At 47.6% G+C, this 20,893-nt stretch overlaps 1 protein-coding gene across 3 annotated transcripts in view; it reads right to left on the bottom strand.

Moving 5' to 3' along the window:
- Positions 1-8,375, bottom strand: part of ARFGEF2 (ADP ribosylation factor guanine nucleotide exchange factor 2) — a 48,574-nt gene extending 40,199 nt beyond the window's left edge. Inside the window, exons 1-3 of one of the 3 annotated variants that reach the window (XM_056548870.1) lie at positions 8,018-8,375; positions 2,238-2,268; positions 2,016-2,139 (exon numbers count right to left, since the gene is read on the bottom strand). In XM_056548870.1, coding sequence (XP_056404845.1) covers positions 2,016-2,139; positions 2,238-2,268; positions 8,018-8,150 — 288 coding nt within the window. In that variant the 5' untranslated portion in view covers positions 8,151-8,375. The remainder of the gene's footprint in view (positions 1-2,015; positions 2,140-2,237; positions 2,269-8,017) is intronic. The other 2 variants (XM_056548869.1, XM_056548868.1) reach the window with 2 other exon arrangements.
- Positions 8,376-20,893: the final 12,518 nt, after the last annotated feature.

The raw sequence follows: 20,893 nt of genomic DNA, 5'->3' as shown, positions 1-20,893 counted from the left end.
TTGTTAACAGATAGGAGTGCCAGTCCTTGCCTTTCGGGGAGGATTTAACTCTTTCAAGTCCGGTAAATTTCATATGATTAACATTGCTATTGTGGACATCCTTCATGTGGGCAACCAGTCGCGGGGCACCGATTCCGGTGCGAATGGAACGGACATGTTCCCGAAAACGAATAAATAACGGTCGAATTGTTTTGACCACATAGAAGAAGCCACAAGAGCAAATGATGGCATACAAAACGAAGGATGTGCGACAAGTAATTAGGTCCCTAACTAAAAATAGATGACTCCCTAATGAGAAAGAGTTGGCAGCTAAGTTATGAGGACAAAAACAGCATGACCTGCATGGGTGGTTACCAGTAGGGCTAAAATCTGTAAGCCATTTAGATCCAACTGATGTTTTTTGTACTATGGCTGTCCTCCCCGAAAGGCAAGGACTGGCATTCCTATCTGTTAAGAAGGGAAGCATACTGGATCGTGGAATTGGATGCTACCGGTCCCCTGAGACTCAATGAACGGATTGAACTTGATCCTTTTCTTTAATGATATATATACATAAACTTTTGTTTCCCATTCCTACTCTGCGGTTTACTTCCCTTCCGATTTATTATTACCTATTTTATGTTCCTTGTATTTTTCTTGTTGTTCACATGTATTACGTTGATCATTCCCTGTTTCAAATGCAGTCCGCTGCTTCTTACCTGCTCCCGATTCAGGTCAGATGACTGCCGTTCCCGTCAGCAGGTACATGACAGCTAGTGCTGACGTCAGTTCCCGACGCCTTTTTAAGAGCGGCGTGAATTTTGAACGTCACACTCCAGCTAAAAGAAGCACAAAACAGCGCAAAACAACTTGCCAACTTGTCCCGGTGTGCCCCTGCCTCCGCTCATCTATGCCTGTACCGTGTTGAATAAACCAGTGAATGGTGAGTGCAACCTCGTTTTTGACTTTTCTTTGCTGCATTACGTTTACTTCTGCTGAGATGCACCACCGAGGTCCACATTTTGCCTCACCTGCATTCACACCTATCCTTGCTTACACATACTGCCCTGGTCCTGCAAGTGCCGGACCACCACTACTCCTTGCCTTAAAGGAGATATCCAGTGTTGAAAAACTTATCCCCTATCCTAAGGATAGGGGATAAGTTTGAGATTGCGGGGGGTCCGACCGCTGGGGCCCCCTGCGATCTCTCTGTACGGGGCCCCGGCTCTCAGCCCAGATAGCGGGTGTCGACCCCGGCACGAAGTGGCGGCCGACACGCCCCCTCAATACATCTCTATGGCAGAGCCGGAGATTGCCGAAGGCAGCGCTTCGGGTCTGCCATAGAGTTGTATTGAGGGGGCGTGTCGGCCGCCGCCTCGTGCGGAGGTCGACACACCCCCTTCCCGCGGGCTGTCGGGGCTCTGTACAGGAGATCGCAGGGGGCCCCAGCGGTCGGACCCCCCGCGATCTGCAACTTATCCCCTATCCTTAGGATAGGGGATAAGTTGCTCACCACTGAGTCACCACTGGACTACTCCTTTAACTTACCAGAAAGCGTTCTGCACCCCAAGCACAACTTTGGAATACGTATACAGGTGAGTCTGCTGCAGCCTTCCCCTCCACAAACAACATGCAACAAACAAAATACTCCAAAGACAGAAGGGGTAATCAAGCGCTGATAAACTCAGGTAAGAACTATAGATTTATTTCCCATAATGCAACATGTTTCACACTCATTCGATTGCTTCCTCAAGAAATAAATCTATAGTTCTTACCTGAGTTTATCAGCACTTGATTACCCGTCTGTCCTTGGAGGACTTTCTTTGTTTGTTTTCTATCCACTAAAACTACTGTTGGGGACAATTGAGAGGTCACTATGGACATCAGATGATCAGCCAATTCTGCCAAAATCAATGGGTTCGACTGAATATGACCTAATGTTTATCCCGCTTAACAAGGAGGCAAGATCTGTGCCTGCACCAGCTAGCTAGTCAAGCTGATACTTGTACTCCTACCCTGTGTGTGGTCATAGGTACCTGCAGGCAATCGAGGGAGGTGCTGACCACTCGAGCAGACTTTAACTGGCATGCCAACTCAAAGGGAAGGAAATACTTGTCGGCTTCAATGAATTTAGGTTTAGATGGCGGTGCAGATCCATCTCTATGGCAAAAGGGAAGAAAAAAAAAAAAGAGGCTTATTATAAATGAAAAAAATGCTTCATGGAAGGACATGGCAGATACCGTACAGATTACACTTACTTCTGCTGGTCAAGTTCAGCTTTAAGTTCATCTGCAAAACAGAAAATTAAAATACACAATGAAAAGAATGCAACAAGGACCCAGATCAGACACCATACCGTAATATGTACAAAGCCCGTTCTAGCTCTGTCCACAATGTGACTATACAGGCTGAAAACAACACATGGAGCAGAGAGACGTCATACAGCTACTGGCCTTAGGGTTATCCACCCACTTACCTTACACCATCGTCTATACCAGTGGTCTCCAACCAGCGGACCTCCAGATGTTGCAAAACTACAACTCCCAGCATGCTGGGAGTTGTAGTTTTGCAACATCTGGAGGTCCACAGGATGGAGACCACTGGTCTATACTAGGGATCGACCGATATTGTTTTTTTAGGGCCGATACCGATAATCGGTGGAGGTTAGGGCCGAAAGCCGCTAATTTATACCGATATTGCGGTATAAGTTATCGGCTATTTATCCCCCCTCGACACCGCTGCAGATCAATGATTTAAAGCGGCGCTTTAAATCAATGCACTGCAGTGGCTTTTGCGGTGCCATAGGCCGCCGCCGCCACCACCACCACCGCCACCACCACCACCCGCTTCTCTCCCCCTACCTGTCAGGGTGGTCCGGGCCATCCATCCTTCCTGTGGTGTCCGGAGGCGTTCCGGGTGGAGGGTGAACCGGTCCGGGCTGTCCTTCTTCTCCGGGGTCATCTTCTCCACTCCGGTCAGGCTCCGGCCTAGTACGCTGCATAGACGCCGCTGCGCAGTGACGCCCGTGCGCAGCGACGCACCTGATGTCACAGCGTAGCCTGCCCGGAGTGGAGAAGATGACCCCCGGAGAAGGACAGCCCGGACCGGTTCACCCTCCACCCGGAATGGAGCCGGACACTACAGGAAGGATGGATGGGCCGGACCACCCCCAGGTAAGTTACATTTTTTTTATTGACTCGGAGGGTGGGGGAGGGGCCCGACCGGTATAGCGTAGAGAAGGTGGAAGTTCTATACCGTCCACTAGGGATTGACCGATTATCGGTTTGACCGAAATTATCGGCTGATATTCACAATTTTGGACGTTATCGGTATCGGCAATTACCTTGCCGATAATCCGATAATGCCCCGACCCCCCCCCCCCCCCCAAACACCGCACCCCCCCCCCCCCCCAACCTGCCACATTGCCTCCTCCATCCCCGGTTTTATAATTACCTGTTCCTGAGGCCAGGGGTCCGCGCTACTTCTGGCTCCTGCGGCGTCCTGTGTTACACTGTGCAATGACGAGTGACGTCCTCAATGCGACGTCACCGTCAGTGCGCACAGTGACAGCTCAGGACGCCGCCGGAGCCAGAAGTAGCGCGGACCCCTGGCCTCAGGAACAGGTAATTATAAAACCGGGGATGGGGGAGGCAATGGGGCAGCGGCGGTGGTTGGACTAAGAACCGGCAGGGGGAGAGAAGTGGGCGGCGGTGGTCTCTGGCCAGAGGATGGGGGGGGGGGGTTGGACTCAGGAGGACCCCAGGACAGGCAGGGGGAGAGAAGCGGGCGGCGGTGGTCTCTGGCCAGAGGATGGGGGGGGGGGGGGGACTCAGGAGGACCCCAGGACAGGCAGGAGGAGAGAAGCGGGTGGTGGCGGTCTCTGGCCCCGCAAAAGCCGAAGCCGCTGCAGTTCATTGATTTAAAAATTATGGAGAAATAGCCGATAACTTATACCGGAAAATCGGTATAAGTTATCGGCTATTGGCCTGAAAGGCCACAGATTATTGGTATTGGCCCTAAAAATCCATATAGGTTGATCCCTACCGTCCACTTGTGATAATGTAGGGGGGCTATAAGATCTCCACCATTAGTCTGTACCACTCATGTGTGATAACAATGTAGAAGTCTGGAGATCTCCACCGTCCACATGTAGTAATAAAGTAGAGGGCCAGGGGGATTCACGTATGATAATTATGTAGGTTTGTGGGGGCTCTTCAACGTTCATGGGTGATAATAATGTAGAAGAGTCAGGAGATCTCCACTGCCCACATATAATAATACTGTAGAGCAGCAGGAGACCCCTACCATTTATTTGTGATAATAATGTAATGAAGTCAGGCGATCTTCCCAGTCCACATTAGTGCTGGGAGGTATACCGGTTCATACCGAATACCGACATTTTTGGGCTGCACTATATGAATTTTTCCCATACCGCAATACCGGTTGGGCCCCTCCCCCTTGGGAATGAATTATCAGCGCTTTGTTCCAAACGCTGAGCAGTGGAGTACCCCTTAAATGAAATACAATGGACTTTGGCCCAATATTCTAATTATTTGAGTTTCACCTGTATATCCAACCTAAAATACAAAGGATACAATATAAAGGCAGACTAGATGGAGCATGTGGTTATTTTCTGACAACAACCTGCTATACGCTCACTGTCCTGTGACATCATTGACTGAGACTGAGCGTGTGGGCTGTCACAATGTTCAAACAGCAGATAAGAGACGTTCAGGATTCTCCAGATAATCCTGTCTGACAGGCTCTATCGCTGCCCTTCCCAAGACTCTATGAGGGGCTACTTCAATAACTGAAAGCTGACTCCACTGATGACAGCAATTGCTACGGTCACAGGACTGTGGATGGTACACGCCACACACACTAGAGGGCACTATTACCACATATGTCCAACAAAACAATATCAGAGCTTGGAAATTAGCAAGAGTTGCCCAGACGTTAATTTACATATATGTAGATGGTGACTATTTTATTCCAAGGATTATAGGGGGAAGGACAGCGGCAGAAAAGTCCATCAGCAAAATGGGAAAGCAGAAGCCCCTACAGTGTGTGGAGAATGGAATAGAATTCAGAGAACCTAAGAAAGAAGTTTCGACCTCCTCTCAAATGTCATTCCAACATCCCACCCTCGATTATGTCTCCTATGTCCTCCTTTCACACACCCGTAACATGTCCCCCCTCCAGCTCGTGCATCTGTCACACATCCCCCCTCCTCCTCTCATACATCTGTCACACATCCCCTGCTCCTCTCATACATCAGTCACACATCCCCCTCCTCCTCTCATACATCTGTTACACATCCCCCTCCTCCTCTCATACATCTGTTACACATCCCCCTGCTCCTCTCATACATCTGTCACACATCCCCCTCCACCTCTCATACATCTGTCACACATCCCCCTGCTCCTCTCATACATCTGTCACACATCCCCCTCCTCCTCTCATACATCAGTCACACATCCCCCTGCTCCTCTCATACATCTGTCACACATCCCCCTGCTCCTCTCATACATCAGTCACACATCCCCCTGCTCCTCTCATACATCTGTCACACATCCCCCTGCTCCTCTCATACATCAGTCACACATCCCCCTGCTCCTCTCATACATCTGTCACACATCCCCCTGCTCCTCTCATACAGCAGTCACACATCCCCCTCCTCCTCTCATACATCTGTCACACATCCCTCTGCTCCTCTCATACATCAGTCACACATCCCCCTCCACCTCTCATACATCTGTCACACATCCCCCTCCACCTCTTGTGCATCTGTCACACATCCCTCTACTCCTCTCATACATCAGTCACACATCCCCCTGCTCCTCTCATACATCAGTCACACATCCCCCTCCTCCTCTCATACATCTGTCACACATCCCTCTGCTCCTCTCATACATCAGTCACACATCCCCCTGCTCCTCTCATACATCTGTCACACATCCCCCTCCTCCTCTCATACATCTGTCACACATCCCCCTCCTCCTCTCATACATCTGTCACACATCCCTCTGCTCCTCTCATACATCTGTCACACAACATCCTGCTCCTCTCATACATCTGTCACACATCCCTCTGCTCCTCTCATACATCAGTCACACATCCCCCTGCTCCTCTCATACATCAGTCACACATCCCCCTCCTCCTCTCATACATCTGTCACACATCCCTCTGCTCCTCTCATACATCAGTCACACATCCCCCTGCTCCTCTCATACATCTGTCACACATCCCCCTCCTCCTCTCATACATCTGTCACACATCCCCCTCCTCCTCTCATACATCTGTCACACATCCCTCTGCTCCTCTCATACATCAGTCACACATCCCCCTCCTCCTCTCATACATCTGTCACACATCCCCCTCCTCCTCTCATACATCTGTCACACATCCCCCTCCTCCTCTCATACATCTGTCACACAACATCCTGCTCCTCTCATACATCTGTCACACATCCCTCTGCTCCTCTCATACATCAGTCACACATCCCCCTGCTCCTCTCATACATCAGTCACACATCCCTCTGCTCCTCTCATACATCTGTCACACATCCCTCTGCTCCTCTCATACATCTGTCACACATCCCTCTGCTCCTCTCATACATCTGTCACACATCTGTCACACATCCCCCTCCTCCTCTCATACATCTGTCACACATCCCCCTCCTCCTCTCATACATCAGTCACACCCCCCCTGCTCCTCTCATACATCAGTCACACCCCCCCTGCTCCTCTCATACATCAGTCACACATCCCCCTCCTCCTCTCATACATCAGTCACACATCCCCCTCCTCCTCTCATACATCAGTCACACATCCCCCCGCTCCTCTCATACAGCAGTCACACATCCCCCTGCACCTCTCATACATCAGTAACACATCCCCCTCCTCCTCTCATACATCTGTCACACAACATCCTGCTCCTCTGATACATCTGTCACACATCCCTCTGCTCCTCTCATACATGTCACACAATATCCTGCTCCTCTCATACATCTGTCACACATCCTTCCTTCTCTGCTTGCATATGTGCAACTCATCCCCCCTTCCGCACATCTGTCAAACATCCACCCATACAACTGTCACACATCCCCCCCATCCTCCTTCTCTTGCACATGTCACACGTTCCCCCCTCCTACCCTTACATACATGTCATACGTCCCACTCCTGCTGACATACATCTGTCACACGTCCTACCGACATACATCTGTCACACGTCCCCCCTCCTACCCTTGCATACATGTCACACGTCCCCCCTCGTACCCTTGGATACATGTCATAAGTCTCCCTCCTGCTGTCATACATCTGTCACACGTCCCCCTCCTCCCCTTACATACATGTCACACATCCCCCTCCTGCTGACATACATTTGTCACAAGTCCCCCCCCCCATAATGTCATACGTCCCCCTCCTGCTGACATACATCGGTCACACGTCCCCCCTCCTACCCTTGCATACATGTCACACGTCCCCCTCCTGCTGACATACACCTGAGACAGGTACCGCCCTCCTCATCTCGCACATCTATCACACATCTCCCCCCCATAGGATTGGCACACGTCCCCCTCCTCCCCTTTCATACATGTCATATGTCCCCCTCTTGCTATCATACATCAGTCACACGTCCCCCCTCCTGCTGACATACATCTGTCACACGTCCCCCCTCCTACCCTTGCATACATGTCACACATCCCTCCTCCTCCCCTTGCATACATGTCATAAGTCCCCCTCCTGCTGACATACATCTGTCACACGTCCCCCCTCCTACCCTTGCATACATGTCACACATCCCTCCTCCTCCCCTTGCATACATGTCATAAGTCCCCCTCCTGCTGACATACATCTGTCACACGTCCCCTCCTCCTCCCCTTGCATACATGTCATACATCCCCCTCCTGCTGTCACACATCTATTGAACGTGTCCCCCCAGTCATACGTCCGTCACGCGTCCCCCCCATTTATACGTCTATCACACGTCTGCCATACGTCATCCACCCATTCATGTCCCCGGGCCCGTCTCTCACCTAGGGCCACCTGGCATGCCGTGCGCAGTGGAGAGTTCTGGCTTTTGCGCACGTCCCTGTCGGCCAGGATCTTCTCCAGCGCCCGGGACAGGAACATGCTCTTCGTCTTATCTCCCTCCCCCGCCTCCTGCATGTCCCGGGCCCGTTGTCACTCTGCCCGCACCGGGATACTCAGCACAGCGCCGCCATCTTTCAGATCATCACATGACAAGCTCCAGCTCCACCCCCTTCCAGGCTGGCAACCAAAGGTCTAGGGAAGGAGGCGGGGCTACAGTCCTGTAAGAAGGTGGAGTCTGAAAAGTGACAGCTCTGCGGTCAGAGGGGGCGGGGTCAACTGACAGCGCAGATTTCTTCCGGGATGGGCGTGTCCTTTCCTGTGTCATCACCTTCTGCCACCTAGTGGAAAAGCGAAGTAACTGAGAGGACGGGAAAATCTCAGCGCTCAAGTTAGTTTCTTAGGGTGGCACGTTTTTGCAATACAGTTTTGTATCAGGTTTTTGATTTTAAAAAAAACGGATTCCTCAAAACCTGACTAAACTGTATCAAAAAGTTGACAGATTTTTATCTGTATACGGTTGAAAACGCTATATATGGTTTGAAAAATGATGTTGCACTTAAGAAAAAAACATATACGTTTTTAACGTTTCACTCCATTATGAATAAAGTTTTACTTGTTTGATTGAAATTCCAAGAAAAAAAACTGAGCAAAGCCAAAAACCGTATGGTGAAAACAGAATGGAACCGTACGCACATACGGTTCTGTACGGTTCCCATTGACTCCCATGTTAAAAAAAAAAAAAAAAAAAAAGGTATACGGTTTTCTGTCCGAAAAAAAGGAAAAAGCCGTATGGTTTGAAAAACGGAGACAACCGTATACATTATGGTGCTTACGGTTTTGAATGGGAAGTCTATGGACACGGTTTTCTGTACGGTTGCATCCGTTTTTTTTAATGAAACCGTATAGTAAAATCGTGGTGTGAACCCACCCTTAATGGGGATATCAGGTGTTATCTAGGGCCGTGTTTTGCAAACAGTGTGTCTCCAGCTGTTGCAAAACTACAATTCCCAGCATGCTCTGACAGCCAAAGGCTGTCTGAGCATGCTGGGAGTTGTAGTTTTGCAACAGCTGGAGACACACTGTTTGGAAGACACTAATGTAGTAATAATTATTATGATAAGATGATTATCTCTATGTTACTGTATATTATATGTGAGGGGTTATGAGATATTATCCAGTGATTTATGTGCTATATATTATTGTTGGGGTTATTTCTGTATTGAGTTATCAGACACATGATTATTATTATTATTATGTGGTTAAAAAAAGCAAAAAAGAAAGCAAAAAAGAAAGGACTTGTGGCTTAACACGTCATGTGATTTGACACTAAGATCTGGGAATAATTTATCGTTTGTTATGACAGTTTCTAGTCACTTCACATCATGTGGTCAAACTTCGCTCGTCTAGAGACAATGGAGGGGAAGTCATCAAGGTATGCTAGTATTTTGGCGTACAAAAGGTCGCACATTTTTATGCAAGCCACATTTTGCTCGAAATGTGCCACTTTTCTGTGTTTAAGACACTTCTGCACCTCCCCTGACAAAAGGGGGTAGAGCTTTGGCGTAAAAGGTGCGTGGTTTGAGTTTACTGCAATTTAGGTACATTCAGTATACTTTTTTAAAGTTGACTTTCTTAAAAGTTCCAAAATGTGTGCATCCCTCATTGAGTGGGTAAAAATCTACAAAAAGTTAATTTAAAAAAATGTGCAAATTCATCAAACATCACGCGGCAACATTATACATTTTGCGCAATTAAAAGTGCAAGCTTGAAAAGTGGAGTGAAATAGCCACAAATTATGCATTCTACCCCCAACATTAAGATCAGGGGCGTAGCTAGAAACCACAGGGCCCCAGTGCAAAAATTTGCTCAGGGCCCCCCTATTACCTGATGACCCGCTTCGCCAATCCCGGGTGACCCCTTACTCGGCTGCTCAAAGATATCAGTGACTACAGCACTGATGAGACACAGTCAGGAGAATACAGAACAATATAAGTGACTAACAGGCAGAGCCGGACAGACAAAACATATGCCCAGGCATTTAAGAATAAGCAGCCCATTTTTCTACTGGGGGTCCAACTGCTGGAACCCCCACCTATCACCTTGGTTCCAGTTGCTCTCCAGCTGTTATAAAGCTATAACTCCCATCATGTCTGGAGAGCCTCAGGCATTATGGGAGTTGTAGTTTTGCAACAGATGGAGAGCCACAGATTAGGGAATATCATCAGCAACAAGTGATTACAGCTCTGATGGGACAGTCAGGAGAATACACAATGATATCAGTGACCTGAGTGATGTCTTCTCTGTTGTCTTTTTCTTTTCTTCTTCATCTGGCCCAGATGTCAAGACGTCTTCCAGCTCCATCTTCTCTGCAGAGTCTGACACCCGGACATCATAGGTTCTCACTTTGTCAATAGATCCTCATCCTCTGCATGAAGACAATAATCATTATTATTGCTAAATACTGTACCCCCCTTAATATAATACTGCCACACACTTTATCCCCTGAATATAAAACTACCATCCACTGTACCCCTTGAATATAATACTGCCACCCACTGCACCCCCTGAATATAATACTGCCATCTACTGTACCCCCTTAATGTAATACTGCCACACACTGTATCCCCTGAATATAATACTGCCACACACTGTATCCCCTGAATATAATACTGCCACACACTGTATCCCCTGAATATAATACTGCCACACACTGTATCCCCTGAATTTAATACTGCCACACACTGTATCCCCTGAATATAATACTGCCACATACTGTATCCCCTGAATATAAAACTACCATACACTGTACCTCCTGCATATAATACTGCCACCCACTGTACCCCTGAATATAATACTGCAACCTACTGTTCCCCCTGAATATAAAATTGCCACCTCCTGTTCCCCCTGAATAAAATATTGCCACCTACTGTTACCCCTGAATATAATCCTGCCACACACTGCGCTCTCTGAATATAATACTACCACACACCATACCCTCTGAATATAATACTGCCACACGGTGCCCATGAATGTAATACTGCCACCCACTGTACCCCTGAATATAATACTTCCACACACTGTGCCCCTGAATATAAACCCTCAAAAATAACCATACTATATGCTGTACCCTCTGAATATAACCCTGCCACACACTACCTTCCAAATATAATAATCCCTCCATAATAATAATACTAATACTGTTCCACACTGTTTCTTCTCAGTTTAGCTGAATCACACCTGTCCTCCTCTATACCCCTCTGTCCTCCTCCTGGCTCCTCTGTCCAAACCCCACTTTCCTCCAAGACCCAGAAGTCTTCCTACTTGCTCCTCTTCTTCCCTCCCTAGACCTCTAAATCCTCTCCAGACTCCTCTGTCCCCTCCGCAGACCCCAGAATTGTGCTCTAGGCTCCCCTGCCAAACTCTCCAGACCCCAAAGTCTGACCCATACCCAATCACCTCCTGTCCCCCCACATTGATGAACAGTATATGTATTTATGTATGATAGATGTGTATGAGACTCGTGTATGTATGGTAGAAGTAAGGTTATGATATTTGCGTGTATGACAGATGTATCTAGCTATCACACATCTAGCTTACAAACATCTATCAAACATACACACATCATACAAACACACGCCCGCCGCCTCCTCCACCCCTCCCCCCGCCCCTCCCACATATACACATGCATAATACATACATATATATGCACATCATACACACACATACATTATACATAAACACATATCATACATGCACCTGCTGCCTCCAGATATCCCCACATAATACATTTCCACACATCATACAAACATCCTTCTACCTTACACACATCTCCACACATCATACATACATCTTGCTTACACACATCTATCATTCATACACACACCATTCATACACACACATCATTCATACATCATACATACAGTACATACACACACATCATTCATACATCATATATACAGTACATACACACACATCATACATACAGTACATACACACACATCATACACACGCCGCCTCCCCCCACATGCATAATACATACACACACATCATACATACACACATCATACATACACACATCATATACACACCCGCCGCCTCCAGATCCCCGCATAATACATCTCCACACGTCATACATACATCCTTCTAGCTTACACACATCTCCACACATCATACATACATGTTGCTTACACACATCATTCATACACACATCATACATACACCATACATACAGTACATACACACACATCATACATACAGTACATACACACACATCATACATACATCATACATACAGTACATACACACACATCATACATACACCATACATACAGTACATACACACATCATACATACATCATACATACAGTACATACACACATCATACATACAGTATATACATACATGCACCATACATACAGTACATACACACACATCATTCATACATCATATACACAGTACATACACACATCATACATACACCATACATACAGTACATACACACACATCATACATACACCATACATACAGTACATACACACACATCATACATAGACCATACATACAGTACATACACACACATCATACATTCTCCATACATACAGTACATACACACATCATACATATACCATACATACAGTACATACACACACATCATACATACACCATATATACAGTACATACACACACATCATACCTTCACCATACATACAGTACATACACACATCATACATACACCATACATACAGTACATACACACACATCATACATACACCATACATACAGTACATACACACACACATCATACATTCACCATACATATAGTACATACACACACATCATACATTCACACTCTGCCTCGGGACCCAAAATTAAGCCCCAGCAACACGACCACCTGGCCACCCCTGCCGCTCCACCGGACCCCAAATTAAGCCCCCCGCCGCTCCTCCAGATCCAAAATTAAATTAACCCCTCCTCACTCACCTGCGGCAGCCATGAAGTTCAGCGAGGAGACCTGCTGGTGATCCGGACCCTCCTCTGCGCTCACTCCTAGGCCGTTGCTGCAGGCATTAGGAGCGTGTCTGCAGTGCCTGCGCTGCATACGGTGAGGGGAGGAGAGGGTGTATGTCTCGGCAACAAGTGTTTAGGGGTTGTGGTAGAGGGGGGGGGGGAGTTGAGGCTAGTGTCACGCCGGGCCTGGTACTGGAAGCGCCGCTGCCACAAGCCTCCCCTTCAGGCCCGGGACCTCGGCGGGGGAAGGGAGGGGCGGGGGTTTGAGGCTGGCGCCGGGCCTGGCACAGCGTCCCCGGCGGCAAGCCACCCCTTTAGGCCTGGGACCTCAGGGCCTGACCTGCGGCTGTAGTATAGTATAGTGCTAGCCCCCTGTGCTAAGGGGCCCGGTCGCAATGGCGACCTTTGCGACCTCTATAGCTACGCCACTGATTAAGATAAGATGCCCCCTACACTGTGTACACCTGTGGTTTGATACCATATAACTTGGGGGGGGGGGGGGGGGGGGGGGGAGGGGGTTAGGACCTCTGTTTTTTTGGTTGATTAGATAATTTGTACCTTTTACTGTAGACAGGTGATGGCATTGGGATAAACTTTGGTTGGTACATGTGGATAAGTACATGCAAAATTTAGGATGTTGGATGAGAATTCTCTGCTAAGAGCCGTATCTGATCCTGTCATGTGATACTGTATGCTAAGCTGCTATATCTAAACCTTTCTGTGATATTGTCTGCTGATCACAGTAACGCTATGTTCACACGGGGGAATGTCCGCACTGAAAACAGCTGAGTGCCGGAAGAACATGCAGGCGCTAGGACCGCCCGGAAATGTGTTGTCTCATAGACAGCTATGCATTTCCATACGGAGTCCTCAGAAAAAGTAGACTTTCTACGAACATTTTCTACGACACCCGAATTTGAATTTCCGCGCCAGATGTTCCCAGCACGGAAATTCTGCTATGTGAACAGCGCAGGAGAACTCCGCATAGAAATTCCACACGGAAATGCCATTGTGTGAATATAGCCTAAGTGTATGTTCTCGTGTTGTTTTTTGGAGCATATTTGGTGCATATTACATACCAAAATAAGCTTAAAAAAACATGTGCAATGCACATCCTATTGTTTTTTATTTGAAAGCATATTGTAGTTCACACTACGAACTGCAGTCCTTTGTTTTTTTGGCATTTATTTTATGGTTTTAAAGGATTTAACTTAGGCTGCATTCACATTTCACGATTTTTTATATGAATTTATACTTAAAGGAAAATGGTCATCCTGTCAACCCACACTAAACCCAATACACCGGGTTATAGTGCAGGTAAACAGGAGACCAATACAGGAACTCTGACTGATATACGTACCTGCAGTCCGGCGCCCGGTCCCTATGAAGATCCTCTTCTATCTCACGTGACCAGCGACCATGAATATTCAAATTCAGCTGGCAGGCCCGTCTCCAGCGCGCAATTCAGTGCAGATAGAAGCGATCTTCAGAGGGACCGGGCGCCAGACTGCAGGTATGTATATCAGTCAGAGACCCCGCATTGGTCTCCTGTTTACCCACATTATAACCACATGTATTGGGTTTAGTGTGGGTGAACAGGATGACCGTTTTCCTTTAAAAATCATATAGAAGCTTCTAATCATAGATCGTATCCAACTCATTCACCAATTTTGACTAGTTTATGCTTTCATCCAGTTTCTTGTCTTTTCTTTAATATTACTGTTAGAAATGAGCAAATCAAATCTGACAAATCCAAATTTGTTACGAATTTCATGAAAAATTTTATTTGTAACTAAACTCCATTTAGGGTAGGCAGGATGACCCTGAATCACATGCAGGATGCAGCCTATCAGCAGCCAGTCACCCCTGTGATGTCATAGCCCTATATAATCCAGCCATATTCCGGACAGTCACTTTATCCTTTCACTGCAGATAGAAAGGACTGCGCTCTGTGTTACACAGAAAAGCTTTTTCCAGCAGCGTTTCACCTCCTAGTCACGTCAGCGTTCTGGTAGACAGAGAGCAGTGCGTTTTTCACAGAAAAGAATTCTTACTGCAGCGATTAACCTCCCAGTCACTGTCTACAGCAGGGGTACTCAACTACTTTTAGTAGGGGTCCGCTTTTCCAGGTCTGCCATCCAGTGAAGGTCTGAGCAAAACCCTAAGACCTGGTTCACACCTAGCGGCCACAGTGCCACAGTGCCACACACTGTGCTCCTGGTATAATACTGCCACATACTGTGCCTCTGAATATATAACTGACACACACTGTGCCACTGGAATAATACTGCCACATACTGTGCCCCTGAATATATAACTGCCACACACTGTATCCCTTGTATAATACTGCCACACACTGTGCCCCTAAATATATAACTGCCACATACTGTGCTCCTGGTATAATACTGTCGCACACTATGACCCTGAATATAATACTGCCACATGCTGTATACCTAAATAGAATGCTGTCAAACACTATGCTCCTGATATAATACTGCCACACACCCGTCCCTGAGTATAATACTGCCACACACCCGTCCCTGAGTATAATACTGCCACACACCATGCCCCTGAGTATAATACTGCCACACACCGTGTCCCTGAGTATAATACTGCCACACACCATGCCCCTGAGTATAATACTGCCACACACCATGCTCCTGAGTATAATACTGCCACACATCGTGTCCCTGAGTATAATACTGCCACACACCATGCCCCTGAGTATAATACTGCCACACACCATGCCCCTGAGTATAATACTGCCACACATCGTGTCCCTGAGTATAAGACTGCCACATACCATGCCCCTGAGTATAAGACTGCCACACACCATGCCCCTGAGTATAATACTGCCACACATCGTGTCCCTGAGTATAAGACTGCCACACACCATGCCCCTGAGTATAAGACTGCCACACACCATGCCCCTGAGTATAATACTGCCACACATCGTGTCCCTGAGTATAAGACTGCCACACACCATGCCCCTGAGTATAAGACTGCCACACACCATGTTCCTGAGTAAAATACTGCCACACACCATGCCCCTGAGTATAATACTGCCACACACCATGCTCCTGAGTATAATACTGCCACAAATTGTGCACCTTAACTTCTTCAGGACGCAGGGCGTATGGATACGCCCTGCATTCCGAGTCCTTAAGGATGCAGGGCGTATCCATACGCCCGTGGGAATTCCGGTCCCCACCGCTAGCCGGTTGGAGACCGGAGCCGGAAGCCTGCTGAAATCGTTCAGCAGGCATCCCGGCATATCGCCCAGGGGGGTCATTATGCCCCCCCATGTCGGCGATGGCCGTAGATCGCTGGACAATTCAGTCCAGCGATCTGCGGCGATTCCGGGTCAATCGGGTCTCCAGTGACCCGGTGACCCGGAATTACTGGCTGATCGGGGGCTGTCTCTGCAGCCAGAGCCAGCAGGGGTGAGGTGGCACTGGTGCCACCTCACGATCGCCCTGATTCGTCGGCCGGTTTACCGACCGACCAATCAGGGCACCTGCTGCGGGTGTCACTCCCGCAACCCGCTCCGCCCCTCTTCCGGAGGGCGTGAGCGGGCGCGGGAAGAAGACCCCGGGTGCTGGGGACCCCGATCCCCGGCGTCCCTGTTGGGATCGGGGCCCCAGGAGCGACAGCCGCGGCGAGGGACTGACCTGCAGCGGAGCATTTGAGGCCTAAATTAGGGATTGCATAGGGGTGGACATAGGGGTATTCTACGCCAGTGATTCCCAAACAGGGTGCCTCCAACTGTTGTAAAACTCCCAGCATGCTTGGACAGTCAACGGCTGTCAGGCAATACTGGGAGTTGTTGTTTTGCAACAGCTGGAGGCTCCGTTTTGGAAACAGTGGCGTACCAGACGTTTTTCATTTTTATTGGGGAGGGGAGGGGGGCTGTGTAGGGGTATGTGTATATGTAGTGCTTGTTACGTTCACCGAGGGGTCTAGTTTCCAAAATGGTATGCCATGTGTTTTTTTTTTTTGCTGTCCTGGCACCATAGGGGCTTCCTAAATGCGACATGCCCCCTGAGCAAAATTTGGTCTCAAAAAGCCAAATATGACTCCTTCTCTTCTGAGCATTGTAGTTCGCCCGTAGTGCACTTCAGGCCAACTTATGGGGTACCTCCATACTCAGAAGAGATGGGGTTACAAATTTTGGGGGTATTTTCTGCTATTAACCCTTGCAAAAATTAGAAATTTGGGGGGGAAACACATTTTTGTGAATTTTTTTTTATTTTTTTTTTTACGTATGCAAAAGTCGTGAAACACCTGTGGGGTATTAAGGCTCACTTTATTCCTTGTTACGTTCCTCAAGGGGTCTCGTTTCCAAAATGGTATGCCATGTGTTTTTTTTGCTGTTCTGGCACCATAGAAGCTTCCTAAATGCAACATGCCCCCCAAAAACCATTTCAGAAAAACGTACTCTCCAAAATCCCCTTGTCGCTCCTTCCCTTCTGAACCCTCTACTGCGCCCGCCGAACACTTAACATAGACATATGAGGTATGTCCTTACTCGAGAGAAATTGGGCTACAAATATAAGTATGAACATGCGAGTGTAAAAAATGAAGATTGTGAATTTTCTCCTTCACTTTGCTGCTATTCCTGTGAAACACCTAAAGGGTTAAAACGCTGACTGAATGTCATTTTGAATACTTTGGGGGGGGGTAGTTTTTATAATGGGGTCATTTATGGGGTATTTCTAATATGAAGACCCTTCAAATCCACTTCAAACCTGAACTGGTCCCTGAAAAAAAGCGAGTTTCAAAATTTTGTGAAAAATTGGAAAATTGCTGCTGAACTTTGAAGCCCTCTGGTGTCTTCCAAAAGTAAAAACACGTCAATTTTATGATGCAAACATAAAGTAGACATAAATTTTTCATCAAATTTTGGGATTTTTCACCAAGAAAGGATGCAAGTTACGACAAAATGTTACCACTATGTTAAAGTAGAATATGTCACGAAAAAAACAGTCTCAGAATCAGAATGATAACTAAAAGCATTCCAGAGTTATTAATGTTTAAAGTGACAGTGGTCAGAATTGCAAAAAACGTCCTTAAGGTGAAAAAGGGCTAAGTCCTTAAGGGGTTAATATAATGCTGCCTCACACTGTGCCCTAGTATAAAACTACCACATGCTGGGCCCCCAAATATTATATTGCCACTTGCCCTGAAGTGAATTATACCTCTGTGTCCCTTAAAACAATGAATGAGGTCCCCCCCCCCCCCCCCCCCCCCGCCCATGTGAACTCTCCAGCTGTTGCATAACTACAACTGCCATCATTCAGACAGAAAGGCATGATGGGAGCTGTAGTTTTAAAATAACTGTAGAGATAAAGGTTAGGAAATTCCTGTAATAAATATACTTCCAGGGCCGGACTGGAAGCAAAAATAGGCCCGGGCATATTAGACTATGCAGCCCATTGTTTTTATGGTGGGTGTCACAAAAGTCAGACACCCATTAAAATAAAATAGGCTGCATACTCTAAAATCACCTCGGTTTAAGTGGCTCTCCAGCAGTTGCAAAGCTACAACTCCCATCATGCCTGAAAAGCTTCAGGCATTATGGGAGTTGTAGTTTTGTAACACAGATTGGGGTACATTGTCACCCATCATCTCTGTAGAAATTACAAGTGACTCCAGCTCTGATGGACACCGTCAGGCAGCATACACAATTGTATAATGACTCACAGGAGACATCTTCTCTGTTGTCTTTCCTTTTCTTCTTCCTCTGGTCTTTATCTTCTTTCAGCTCCATCTTCTCTGCAGACTCTGACGCCTGGACATCATTGGTTACTTTGTTAGTAGATCCTCATCCTCTTTATGACAACAATAATCATTATAACCCTGCAGACATTATGACCCCCTAAAATAATACTGCCAGACACTGTTTCCTCTGTTTGTCAGAATCCCACCCTGTACTCCCCCCAGACCAATTTTCCCCTCCTCCTGCAGACCCCTGCATGGATGTGCGCCATCTCTATAGATGACATTGCAGTCCGGTGGAATTCCACCAGTAGAATGAACGTCCACCTAGAGAACATGTTCGTTATTTGGGTGTACGTCCATTCTGCTGGGGGAATTCCACTGTGGCATTCCACAGTTGCACTGAGCAGCAGAAAACCATTGAAAACATTTGGACACTGCTGCAAGCAGATTTCCACCGGAGGAATGTCATCAATGTGGATGGGCCTTAAGTCCCACCAGACCCCTGCATCATTCTTCTTTACACTTTTCTGCACCCCAGACCCAGTTATACCCTTCTACCCTAACAACCCCCAAGACCCCATGCATCATTCTTATTTTCACTTTTATGCCCCCTCAGTCCCCTTTATCCCCTTCTGCCCTAACACCCCCCCCAAGACTCCTGCATCATTCTTATTTTCACTTTTTTGCCCCAGACCACGCCATCCCCTTCTGCCCTAATACCCCCTACCCCCAAGACCCCAGCATAATTCTTCTTGACACTTTTATGCCCACAGACCCAGTTATCTCCTTCTACCCTAACAACCCCCAAGACCCCATGCATCATTCTTATTTTCACTTTTATGCCCCCTCAGACCCCTTTATCCCCTTCTGCCCTAACACCCCCCCCCCAAGACCCCTGCATCAGTCTTATTTTCACTTTTACACCCCCCAGACCTCTTTATCCCCTTCTGCCCTAACACTCCCCCACCCCATAAGACCCCTGAATCATTCTTATTTTTACTTCTATGCCCCCCCCAGACCCCTTTATCCCCTTCTGCCCTAACACCACCACCCCCCCAACCCCAAGACCCCTGCATACTTACTTCCACTTTTATGGCACCGGGCGCAGATGGGTAGCCCTGCGGACGGGCCGGTCCTGCTGCTTCTCAGGTCCCGCGTTGCTCCGCTGCTCTGGCCTCTTCTTCTCAGGCCTGGCCAGAGAAGATGATGCAGGCAGCGCTAATCGCGCCACCTGCATCATAGGAGAAGCGCAGTGGCGCAGGGAGCAGAGCGTTCCTTTGCTCTGGCGGTGCTCAGCTATTCATTTGTAATATGAATGCCAGGACAGCGGCTGCCTCCTCCTTCTGTTTGTCCGGATGACTGGCTGCCGCGGTCCGGATCTGGACCGTTGTCCGCCAGTTGAGTACCGCTGGTCTACAGCGTTGTATTATAGAGAGGGGCAGAGAGCTGTGTGTTGCCTCATACGTTTGAACAAACTGGCTCAGCTGGAGAAACGTTAGGAGAGGAGGGAGGAATACGTTTTTGGCGCAACTCTGTTCCATAACAAATGGTCTGCTGGTTATACTAGTCTGTAGACGGTATAATACATACCCAGAAGTCCATTCCTAATAGTCTGTGTAACAGACTTGAAAGAAATTGATTAGAGGAACGTAAAAAGTACACAGTAGTTGTAATTTTAAAGCACCACTGCAATCTAGTGGTCAATCTAGTGTCCAGGCAACAGTACTCACCGGCTGGTGTTGTACTCAAATACTTTTTTAAGTGTACTGTAGCGCATTTTTCTCCCCTCATACGTGCATTCCACATACGTACATCTAAGGAGTGTACTATTTTGTACCTATATACAAATTAAGACAAACAGGTATCCGCACTCACCGCGAGGAAACAGCAAACCGACTCTCCTGGACTCGTATACGAGGCCGGAAGAAGCGCGTCCTGCGCGAAACTTTGCCGGCAGTCGCCTCCACTCTGAGCGCCCTGATGCCGGGAATTTCCTAGAGTCCAGGAGAGTCGGTTTGCTGTTTCCTCGCGGTGAGTGTGGGTACCTGTTTGTCTTCATTTGTATATTGTTGAGTGACTTTGGATTTCTT

Source organism: Hyla sarda, chromosome 12, assembly GCF_029499605.1.
Source record: "Hyla sarda isolate aHylSar1 chromosome 12, aHylSar1.hap1, whole genome shotgun sequence".
Classification (NCBI taxonomy): domain Eukaryota; kingdom Metazoa; phylum Chordata; class Amphibia; order Anura; family Hylidae; genus Hyla; species Hyla sarda.
This window is presented reverse-complemented; position numbering and strand designations above follow the sequence as displayed.